We start from the raw sequence: 12,549 nt of genomic DNA on the forward strand, positions 1-12,549 counted from the left end.
TCTGCCAAGTTAGCTGGTCATCCCGGTGTTCGAGGCACTCTTGCGTCTATTCGCCAGCGCTTTTGGTGGCCGACTCAGGAGCGTGACACGCGCCGTTTCGTGGCTGCTTGTTCGGACTGCGCGCAGACTAAGTCAGGTAACTCTCCTCCTGCCGGTCGTCTCAGACCGCTCCCCATTCCTTCTCGACCATGGTCTCACATCGCCCTAGACTTCATTACCGGTCTGCCTTTGTCTGCGGGGAAGACGGTGATTCTTACGGTTGTCGATAGGTTCTCTAAGGCGGCACATTTCATTCCCCTCGCTAAACTTCCTTCCGCTAAGGAGACGGCACAAATCATCATCGAGAATGTGTTCAGAATTCATGGCCTCCCGTTAGACGCCGTTTCAGACAGAGGCCCACAATTCACGTCACAGTTTTGGAGGGAGTTCTGTCGTTTGATTGGTGCGTCCGTCAGTCTCTCTTCCGGGTTTCATCCCCAGTCTAACGGTCAAGCAGAGAGGGCCAATCAGACGATTGGTCGCATACTACGCAGCCTTTCTTTCAGAAACCCTGCGTCTTGGGCAGAACAGCTCCCCTGGGCAGAATACGCTCACAACTCGCTTCCTTCGTCTGCTACCGGGTTATCTCCGTTTCAGAGTAGTCTGGGTTACCAGCCTCCTCTGTTCTCATCCCAGCTTGCCGAGTCCAGCGTTCCCTCCGCTCAAGCTTTTGTCCAACGTTGTGAGCGCACCTGGAGGAGGGTGAGGTCTGCACTTTGCCGTTACAGGGCACAGACTGTGAGAGCCGCCAATAAACGTAGGATTAAGAGTCCAAGGTATTGTTGCGGCCAGAGAGTGTGGCTTTCCACTCGCAACCTTCCTCTTACGACAGCTTCTCGTAAGTTGACTCCGCGGTTCATTGGTCCGTTCCGTGTCTCCCAGGTCGTCAATCCTGTCGCTGTGCGACTGCTTCTTCCGCGACATCTTCGTCGCGTCCATCCTGTCTTCCATGTCTCCTGTGTCAAGCCCTTTCTTCGCACCCCCGTTCGTCTTCCCTCCCCCTCCCGTCCTTGTCGAGAGCGCACCTATTTACAAGGTACGTAGGATCATGGACATGCGTTCTCGGGGACGGGGTCACCAATACTTAGTGGATTGGGAGGGTTACGGTCCTGAGGAGAGGAGTTGGGTTCCGTTTCGGGACGTGCTGGACCGTTCACTTATTGATGATTTCCTCCGTTGCCGCCAGGATTCCTCCTCGAGTGCGCCAGGAGGCGCTCGGTGAGTGGGGGGTACTGTCATGTTTTGTCTTATATTGTCTTGTCATTTTGCTTTTCCCTCTGTTCGTTTTCCCCCTGCTGGTCTTTTTAGGTTCGTTCCCCTTTTTCTCTCTCCCTTCCTCTCTCTCTTCTCTCTATCGTTCCGTTCCTGCTCCCAGCTGTTCCTATTCCCCTAATCAATCATTTAGTCTTCCCACACCTGTTCCCTATCTTTTTCCCTGATTAGAGTCCCTATTTCTCCCCTTGTTTTGCGTTTCTGCCCTGTCGGATCCTTGTCTATTGTTCACCGTGCTGTGTCTGTGTATCGCCCTGTCGTGTCGTGTTTCCCTCAGATGCTGCGTGGTGAGCAGGTGTCTGAGTCTGCTACGTTCAAGTGCCTTCCCGAGGCAACCTGCAGTTCTTGTTCGAGTCTCGAGTCTGTTCCCGTCATTACGAGTGGAATTATGCTTTATGATTGTAGATTTACTTTACTGGATTAAAGACTCTGTTTTCGCCAAGTCGCTTTTGGGTCCTCATTCACCTGCATAACAGGATGCATTCGTTTTAGCTCGCCCAGTGCCCCAGGTGGGTGGAAATGTTCACTTTAGGAAGGAATAGTTTAAAATGTGTAAATTCAACTCAACTGGTGTCCTGGACTAGCTTAAATGAATGTACCCATTTGTGACCCGTTGTGCGCACAGGGCAATTAATCTTCAACAGTTTAGTATTTAATGATGCAAAACATTCTGAACATTGCAGATAGAAATGGAATAAATACAGCTGACATAATTCACTATCTGACAATCATATCTGTTCTACACAATATCTGAAAGTTCTGTAAAGCTACATCCTCCTGAACAGTACCCAGGTGTAACACAACTCTACACAGCCATACAAAAAAAAACACAAACTCTTCATCAAGGTAACCACAGCACTTCTCTGACTGTACAGACAACATTCCAGAACAACATTCTAGAAGAAAGACTGCTGTAACAGATTCAAGACTTCTCCTCCATAGCGATGTCCAATCCAGTGGTTGGTTCAGTCACGTCAATCATCATAATCAGTCGATCAGGAACGGGTAGTGACACAAAAAGGGCCCAATTCACCCATTGGGCCTTGAAATAAAGTAGTCCCTTAGTAACAATTGTCCATCGATGGCAACCAGGTTATGAGACCATTTCCGTCAAAGGAAACTTTACGATACCAGATGTATTCATATGCCTGCCCAAAGAAACATTGTTTTCCTTTGAACAGAAAGAGGTTTCTGATTTACAGCTTTGACCTTTAACATGGGGGTAGTCTTGACCAGTAGAGAAGAGTCACCAATATAAACTATTATAAATAGAGTAAAGCCATTTCATATCCTCCAATCCAAAGATGTTCACTGTCATACCATATTGTTGCTCTCGCCGACTTTGTCCACAAACTGAAAAAAAGATACCAATGTGTTATCAGAAAACCACAATCTTTGTCATATAAGGGTGGTTCGCCGGACGCAGATTAAGCCTAGTCCTGGACTAAAAAGCAAGCTCAATTAATAACCTTAATTGAAAGTGTTTTTTTGTTGTTGTTCAGGACTAGGCTTAATTTGTGTGTAGAAAACTTGCCCCTGGAGACAAAGGGCAATGGTGCAAGGCGCAAAGAGCCAGAAACAGCTGACTTTGGCAATTCTATGAACTTTATCACATTACACATGGTATTACACATGGAACTTGAGATACTTACTCCACTAATCCCTGGGAGGTTCAGTATGGACCCGAGGACAGGCAACCTCCTGATGAAGCCTACTGCCACTGGGAAGAAGCCCCTGGGAAAGAGAAGAGCGACATTTGGGGTGAATCTCAAAAGTATTTCTTGATTTTACAAATCCTGTTCCCTCACTACTTCACAAAATGTTAGAGGGAAGCGAGGAGAGCATTGGAGAAGATCTGAGGTTCCTTCTCCTCCAATGTTCTCCTTGCTTCTCTGAGGTTTTGAGAGAGAGAGAGAGAGGAAACAGGGAATCAAGAAAAAAACATGGCCAAAAAATAAGTTGGTTGAAATGTTTGGCTAACTGTCCATTTTAGACCCAACTGACCTGAATAAGAGGAAGAATCCATAGATCTCCAGCACCACTCCAATGATAGGCCAGCCAATCAGAACCACCAGCACCCCCCCCAGGAAGAAACTGGTGGCTTTAAATTTGTGTCTCTGGAAGAAGAATTTGAAGGTACGCTCCAAGCCGATGACAAAGGACAGGCCTGCTACAAACAAGATCTGACACACAAACACAGGGGTGAGAAATAAAGGTTAGAGGATTTTTAGAATCCCATGACAGTATGCTGCACTACTAGCCTGGCGGCATCCACATTGATCTAGCTTCATCTCACTGCTGTTTCACTTCAACGGTGAAACGTAGTAGTGAAAGCATTTTGGATGCAAGGCTAGTGCAGTACAGTATGTCATTTCACTTAATTTAGCTATGTAAATGACTGGAGGACACATACCATCTAGACAAGTCCTAAAACAGTGGTCTGTTCAGAGACACTGATAGTACTAGTACTGTAGCTTAGTAGGCAGTGCAATTACAACAGATAATCATCAAAGCCCTCCACAACCTGGGCCTAAAATTAACAGATTTTGTCATTGGCAGGTAGGATATCTAATTCACCAGCCACATTGGCAGGTGGTCACACTAAGGGATCTATAGTGTGAGCATTTCATAAGAATATTCAAAAGTCAAATATGAGCACATGCGAGTTGTGATTTATACTGTAGAAAAATAAATGCTGCAGTAGCTGTTTTCAAAGTATTTTTGCCATTTTGTTTTATTATATGGTATTTGCACAAAGAACTATGAATCGTAACGTTATATCTCACCTCGCACAGCAACACTGCCTGGCTGAGGGGCCGTGCCCTCTGTGAGTAAAGTGCTGAAAGATTTGTTTTTAGAAGAAATGCGCACAGGCATAAAATGGGTCTAATTTACTCAAAAGCTTACTAAAGTGAGACTTTGTCCTGTTGTTTCTTGGCTATTTACATTTTCTTTACATACTAGTTTTTTAAATGTTTGAGTTTGCTTCTAGTGCTAGCGAAGAAGAAACGTCCTCGGCTACTAGTCAGATTCTCGGGAAACGCTCATTTCACGCCCCTTTTTCATAGCAGATTAGGATAATTAACATAGCAGGTTAGGAGACTGAGGTTAAGGTTAGGGAAAATGCTCTCCTACCCGGCTATGAAAATCCCTTTGGAATCAAAGTGGCGTGATAAGAGTGTGGGCTCATTTAAGTACATTTACATTACATTTACATTTAAGTCATTTAGCAGACGCTCTTATCCAGAGCGACTTACAAATTGGTGCATTCACCTTATGACATCCAGTGGAACAGCCACTTTACAATAGTGCATCTACATATTTTAAGGGGGGGGGTGAGAAGGATTACTTTATCCTATCCTAGGTATTCCTTAAAGAGGTGGGGTTTCAGGTGTCTCCGGAAGGTGGTGATTGACTCCGCTGTCCTGGCGTCGTGAGGGAGTTTGTTCCACCATTGGGGAGCCAGAGCAGCGAACAGTTTTGACTGGGCTGAGCGGGAACTGTACTTCCTCAGTGGTAGGGAGGCGAGCAGGCCAGAGGTGGATGAACGCAGTGCCCTTATTTGGGTGTAGGGCCTGATCAGAGCCTGGAGGTACTGAGGTGCCGTTCCCCTCACAGCTCCGTAGGCAAGCACCATGGTCTTGTAGCGGATGCGAGCTTCAACTGGAAGCCAGTGGAGAGAGCGGAGGAGCGGGGTGACGTGAGAGAACTTGGGAAGGTTGAACACCAGACGGGCTGCGGCGTTCTGGATGAGTTGTAGGGGTTTAATGGCACAGGCAGGGAGCCCAGCCAACAGCGAGTTGCAGTAATCCAGACGGGAGATGACAAGTGCCTGGATTAGGACCTGTGCCGCTTCCTGTGTGAGGCAGGGTCGTACTCTGCGGATGTTGTAGAGCATGAACCTACAGGAACGGGCCACCGCCTTGATGTTAGTTGAGAACGACAGGGTGTTGTCCAGGATCACGCCAAGGTTCTTAGCGCTCTGGGAGGAGGACACAATGGAGTTGTCAACCGTGATGGCGAGATCATGGAACGGGCAGTCCTTCCCGGGAGGAAGAGCAGCTCCGTCTTGCCGAAGTTCAGCTTGAGGTGGTGATCCGTCATCCACACTGATATGCCTGCCAGACATGCAGAGATGCGATTCGCCACCTGGTCATCAGAAGGGGGAAAGGAGAAGATTAATTGTGTGTCATCTGCATAGCAATGATAGGAGAGACCATGTGAGGTTATGACAGAGCCAAGTGACTTGGTGTATAGCGAGAATAGGAGAGGGCCTAGAACAGAGCCCTGGGGGACACCAGTGGTGAGAGCGCATGGTGAGGAGACAGATTCTCGCCACGCCACCTGGTAGGAGCGACCTGTCAGGTAGGACGCAATCCAAGCGTGGGCCACGCCGGAGATGCCCAACTCGGAGAGGGTGGAGAGGAGTATCTGATGGTTCACAGTATCGAAGGCAGCCGATAGGTCTAGAAGGATGAGAGCAGAGGAGAGAGAGTTAGCTTTAGCGGTAGTAGTAGTAAGTAGTAAGGCGAAAGCAACCCACTGTAGACGAAAGTCAAGAAGTGAAGTCAGGTTAGGTGCATCTGCCACAGCCGAATGTAGTTAGACTAGGCTCAGATCAACATGGCAGTGTCAACATAGCTGCTATTGTTTATCAATGTCTGTCTGTATAAATGTCAAAATAAACTTTTCTATGCCCTGGAAATATACTGGAATCATAGAGTGTGTATAATTCATTGGTTAGACTAGAAAGGTCTCAAATATCACTTTTCATTTGTATCACATGTAGCTTTAAGATATGACAAAGTTGGTTCCTGTTTTAGTCATGTATTTTGCCACACTCACGTGAGTCAAACAAACGCACCATAATGACTGGTTGGCAAATTGTGCCCCACACAATGCAGGTGATGGCTGCTGCATGGTGCCGTTGGTGAGAAGCAACTTCATTATTTTTGTAAATGTTCATGGAGTCGACATGTAGTCGCAAGTATGAGGATTCTGTGTTATGCACTATAGCCCGTTACCATATATGTGATTGAATATGATCTGCTGTTGGCTTGTGTGGATGTATGTATGTGTTTTGCAACATAGCTGACTTGAAACATTGTTAACAGTTTCAGGGCCTTGGGCCTTTCTCATGATGGAAAAATACAGAATAACATGAAGACAGGAACTGTGCAATGAGTTGGGGGGGCACATTCAGAACGTAGTGTTGCGAGAACAAACGGTCTTTTGTTAGATAACAGGAGCCAGGTGCGAGATAACGGTATTGAACATGATCTATGGTCATCTATCAACTGACGTGCTTAGAGGGCTGGGACCAGCCTCTGCGCCAACAATCAACGATAGGCTGGGTGAGTTTAAACCACGCCCAGTCTCTACTCTGACAGACCGGCTCGGAAGCAGGAACTATTTCTGTCAGGGTATATTTATAATATCTTTGTCAAGAACAAGTCAGTTCTCTGTTTGCCCTGCGAGGTGGGACAGAGAGCCCGTATATATGAAAATTGCATTTACCACTTATTGCTTAGCTAATAAAAAATACATAGTGTACAATCGGTGACTCATTGTCATATTTATCAAATTGACGCAACTCTAACACGAGCCGGACAATTTTTATAACCATAATGCAACACACTCTGAAAGGTGGTGACCAACGATGGTCAATTACTTGACCAAAGTGATCCGCTTTAACTTTCCCCACGTGATGACTGGAATGGCCCCGTTACCACAGTAACCTTAAAGGGGCAGCTGAAAATGTCTCATCTGTGGTATTTTGGTTAAAAGACTGCTAACAAAATGTTTAAATTACATTGCGCAACATTCCATTCCAAATGTCTTACAAGTAATACAGTTCTTGTTTTACAAACATTACTATAAATGCACATCAGTTTTTTTCCTTCTGTGTGTAAATAGGGCTGTGACGATACCATCGCAATATTCTTTCCATGGCAAAAATTAAAAAACACAAAGCAGAGTAATCTCTTGCTGTACGTACAATATCGTGTGCTATAACTTGGAAAATAAATACATGTAACTTGGGATGACAACATAATGATGTTTGTTCCCAACAAGATGTTAAATCCGTTTTGTTTCCTTTTATTTTACTGGGCAAGTCAGTTAAGAACAAATTCTTATTTTCAATGACAGCCTAGGAACAGTGGGTTAACTGCCTGTTCAGGGGCAGAATGACAGATTGTACCTTGTCAGCTCGGGGATATGAACTTGCAACCTTTCGGTTACAAGTCCAACACTAGGCTACCCTGCCGCCCCTTGAATCCCCATATACTACCCACCACTGCGACCTGTATGCTCTCGTTGGCCGACCCACACTACATATTCAGCGCCAAACTCACTGGCTCCAGGTCATCTATAAGTCATTGCTAGGTAAAGCCCCACCTTATCTCAGCTCACTGGTCACCATAGCAACACCCACCTGTAGCACGCTCTCCAGCAGGTATATCCCCAAAGCCAACACTTCCTTAGGCCGCCTTTCCTTCCAGTTCTTAGCTGCCAATGACTGGAACGAATGGCAAAAATCACTGAAGCTGGAGTCTTAAATCTCCCTCTATAACTTTAAGCATCAACTGTCAGAGCAGCTTACTGATCACTGTACCTGTACACAGTCAATCTGTAAATAGCACACCCAACTACCTCATCCCTATATTATTACTTACCCTCTTACTCTTTTGCACCCCAGTATCTCTACTTGCACATCATCATCTGCACATATATCACTCCAGTGTTAATGCTAAATTGTAATTATTTAATCTCTATGGCCTATTTATTGCCTACCTCCCTACTCTTCTACATTTCGACACGCGGTACATAGATTTTCTAGTTATTTTCTATTGTGTTATTGACTGTACGTTTGTTTATGTGTAACTCTGTGTTGTTTGATTTTGTTGCACTGCTTTGCTTTATCTTGGCCAGGTCGCAGTTGTAAATGAGAACTTGTTCTCAACTGGCCTACCTGGTTAAATTAAATAAAAATCCTCCACGATATCATAACTCAAGTGACCAATCGAAGCTCACCATAGCTTCCAACCCATACTGGGGATCCCGAGTAGGGATTGGAATTGTCAAAGACTCCAGCCACACTAATCATAGACTGTTCTCTCTGCTACCGCATGGTACCGGAGCACCAAGTCTAGGTCCAAGAGGCTTCTAAAGAGCTTCTACCCCCCAAGCCATGACTCCTGAACATCTAATCAAATGGCTACCAAGACTATTTGCATTATACACCCCCCCTCTCTTCTAAGCTGCTGCAACTCTCTGTTATTAACTATGCATAAGTCACTTTAAAAACTCTACCTACATGTACATATTACCTCGACACCGGTGCCCCCGCACATTGACTCTGTACCGGTACCCCCTGTATATAGCCCCGCTTTTGTTATTTACTGCTGCTCTTTAATTATTTGTTATTCTTATGTCTTACAAAAAAAGTATTTTCTTAAAACTGCATTGTTGGTTAAGGGCATGTAAGTAAGCATTTCACTCTATTTGGCACATGTGACAAATAACATTTGATTTGAGTGGCACATCACTCTAAGGCACTGCATCTCAGTGCTAGAGGCATCACTACAGACCCTGGTTCGATTCCAGTCTATCACAACCGGATGTGATTGGTCCCATAGGGCGGCGCACAATTCTCCCAGCGTCGTTAAGGTTTGGCTGCTTGTATAGTGTAAACGCCAGTCCCGTAGAGCATGGCGCTTGCAACGCCAGGGTTGTGGGTTCAATTCCCACGGAGGACCAGTATGAGGGGGGAAAAAATATGAAAAAGTCTGCTAAATGAGTAAAACGTAAACAGCCGATAAGGGGTACATTTGGGATCATTCTCGTGAAAAAAGGAGGTGCACATACATGTAGCAGGGCATCTATCGCAAACATTATGATTATGTAGTAGGCTATAACTCACATTTCCAATGGCAAGAAGAGCTTTGTCAAAAAACAGGATCATCCCAAAGAAGAGGAAGAACACGCCAAAGCCTGTCAACCCCATCCCGATTTCTGTGGAGCCAAAATTAGAAGTCAATACATTTGTATTTATTATGGATCCCCATTAGCTGCTGCCAAAGCAGCAGCTATTCTTCCTGCGGTCCAGCTAAATTGAGGCAGTTTATACAATTTTAAAACATTACAATACATTCACAGATTTCACAACACACTGTGTGCCCTCAGGCCCCTACACCACTACCACAAATCTACAGTACTAAATCTATGTGTATGTATCGTGCGCATGTTATCGTATGTGTGTGTGTGTGTATGCATGTGTCTGTGCCAATGTTTGTGTTGCTTCACAGTCCCCGCTCTTCGACAAGGTGTTTTTTAAATCTAATTTTACTGCTTGCGTCGGTTACTTGATGTGGAATAGTTACATGTAGTCATGGCTCTATGTAGTACTGTGTGCCTCCAATAGTCTGTTCTGGACTTGGGGACTGTGAAGAGACCTCTTGTGTCATGTCTTGTGCGGTATGCATGGGGTGTTTGAGCTGTGTGCCAGTAGTTTAGACAGACAGCTTGGTGCATTCAACAAGGCAATACCTCTCATAAATAAAAGTAGTGATGAAGTCAATCTCTCCTCCACTTTCAGCCAGGAGAGATTGACATGTGTATTATTAATATTAGGTCTCTGTGTACATCCAAGGGCCAGCCGTGCTGCCCTGTTCTGAGCCAATTGCAATATTCCTAAGTCCTTTTTTGTGGCACCTGACCACACTACTGAACAGTAGTCAAGGTGCGACAAAACTAGGCCCTGTAGGACCTGCCTTGTTGATGGTGTTGTTAAGAAGGCAGCGCATCACTTTATTATAGACAGACTTCTCCCCATCTTAGCTACTACTGTATCAATATGTTTTGACCATGACAGATTACAATCTAGTGTTACTCCAAGCAGGTTAGTCATCTTAACTTGCTCAATTTCCACGTGATTTATTACAAGATTTAGTTCAGGTTTAGGGTTTAGTGAGTGTTTTGTTCCAAATACAATGCTTTTAGTTGTAGAAATATTTAGGGCTAACTTATTCCTTGCCACCCACTCTGAAACTAACTGCAGCTCTTTGTTGAGTGTTGCCATCATTTCATTCGCTGTAGTAGCTGACGTGTATAGTGTTGAGTCATCTGCATACATAGGCACTCTGGCTTTACTCAAAGCCAGTGGCATGTCATTAGTAGAAATTGAAAAAAAGCAAGGGGCCTAAACAGCTACCCTTGGGAATTCCTGATTCTAACTGGATTATATTTGATAGGCTTCCATTAAAGAACACCCTCTGTGTTCTGTTGGACAAGTAATGTTTTATCCACATTATAGCAGGGGGTGTAAAGCCATAACACATACGTTTTTCCAGCAGCAGGCTATGATCAATAGTGTCAAAAGCTGCACTGAAGTCTAACAAGACAGCCCCCACAATCTATTTATCATAAATTTCTCTCAGCAAATCATCAGTCATTTGTGTAAGAGCTGTGCTTGTTGAGTGTCCTTCCCTATAAGCGTTCTGAAATTCTGTTGTCAATTTGTTTACTGTAAAATAGCATTTTATCTGGTCAAACTATTTTTTCCAGAAGTTTACTAAATGCTGGCAACAGGCTGATTTGTCGGCTATTTGAGCCAGTAAAGGGGGCTTTACTATTCTTGGGTAGCGGAATGACTTTAGCTTCCCTCCAGGCCTGAGGGCACAGGCTCTCTAGTAGGATTAAATTGAATATGTGGCAAATAGGAGCGACAATATCATCTGCTATTATCCTCAGTAATTTTCCATCTAGATTGTCAGACCATGGTGGTTTGTCATTGTTGATAAACAACAATCATTTTTTCACCTCTTCCACACTGACTTCACAGAATTCAAAAGTACAATTCTTGTCTTTAATAATTTGGTCCGATATACTTGGATGTGTAGTGTCAGCGTTTGTTGCTGGCCTGTCATCCCTAAATGTTATTATCTTACCAATGATAAAGTCATTAAAGTAGTTTGCAATATCAGTGGGCTTTGTGTTGAATGAACTATCTGATTCAATAAATGAAGGAGCCGAGTTGGCTTTTTTTCCCAAAAATTTAATTTAAGGTGCCCCAAAGCTTTTGCTATCATTCTTTATATAATTTATCTTTGTTTCATAGTGTAGTTTATTTTTATTTAGTTTAGTCACATGATTTCTTAATATGCAGTACGTTTGCCAATCAGTTGGGCTGCCAGACTTAATTGCCATCCATACCTTTGCCTCATCCATCTCAACCATACAATTGTTCAATTCCTCATCAATCCAAGGTGATTTAACAGTATTTAACATTAGATCATCTCTAAGCTTTACAGGAATGTGGTTCTGAACATAGACAGCAACACCGCCTCCGTTGGCATTTCTATCCTTTCGGTAGATGTTATAACCATGTATTGCTACCACTGTATCAAAGGTATTACCTAAGTGAGTTTCAGAGATAGTCAGAATATTAATGTCATCTGCAAGTTATTGCCTTCATGGACTTTGTTTCTTAGGCTACATATGTTAATATGGGTTATTTTTAGCACTTTTCTAGGTTGCTTGATTGTTTTTAATGCTTAACTGGGATGCTTATGAGAGGTAGACTTAATCATGTTATATACATTAAAGTCTAACTAGCTACATTGTTTCCATTGACATTGATTGACACCTAAAGCATCTATCCATCCATATACTCTTTCTTGTCTGCACATCCGTTACTTTATGAGCAGGAGTAAGTAGGTAACTAGCTATCGCCCATGATTTAACTAGCAGTGAAATAAGTTCATAATAGGTCGTTCATAAAACAGGGCGATGGGCCCAACTGATCCCATTCATTCAACCTGGCTAGCTAGAAGGACTGCTCACAAAGAGAAGATACAACAACGCTTTAAACATGTCATTTATAAATTCAAAGGTCTTACTCTGTGAATCTGTTAGAGAAATCATTTTTTTCGGGAAAGGTAGCGATTGGAAAATCACTTGTGCTCATTCAATAATCGTTAGATAGCGGTAGCTTGTTGAAAGCAGAGGAAAAGCTGGCGCCACGTCTTCTTCGTGATTCATGCATTCACGCACGCTCAAATGACACGTTCACGGGAAACAGTTCTGCGCGGTGCTGCGTAGAGATTTTAGTTGTGATTAAAAAGTCAAGGTATGGGGGGATGTGTGTGTTGCTATTTGTGAACAGAGATCTGTATATAATGACGAGATGCCCATGTCTCCGCCCTAACAATTGGAGTCGTTGTCCCAAAGATGGGA

General features: G+C 44.0%; 1 protein-coding gene across 1 annotated transcript; it reads right to left on the reverse strand.

Moving 5' to 3' along the window:
• Positions 1-1,941: 1,941 nt before the first annotated feature.
• On the reverse strand, positions 1,942-12,442 carry LOC124004593 (vesicle transport protein GOT1B). Its single transcript, XM_046313259.1, has 5 exons — positions 12,213-12,442; positions 9,236-9,327; positions 3,316-3,494; positions 2,964-3,045; positions 1,942-2,664 (listed from the first exon to the last, which is right to left on the reverse strand). The coding sequence occupies exons 1-5, from the start codon at positions 12,235-12,237 to the stop codon at positions 2,626-2,628; spliced, it is 417 nt and encodes a 138-aa protein (XP_046169215.1). The 5' UTR covers positions 12,238-12,442; the 3' UTR covers positions 1,942-2,625.
• Positions 12,443-12,549: the final 107 nt, after the last annotated feature.

The sequence above is a fragment of the Oncorhynchus gorbuscha genome, linkage group LG02 (genome assembly GCF_021184085.1).
Source record: "Oncorhynchus gorbuscha isolate QuinsamMale2020 ecotype Even-year linkage group LG02, OgorEven_v1.0, whole genome shotgun sequence".
Lineage (NCBI taxonomy): Eukaryota > Metazoa > Chordata > Actinopteri > Salmoniformes > Salmonidae > Oncorhynchus > Oncorhynchus gorbuscha.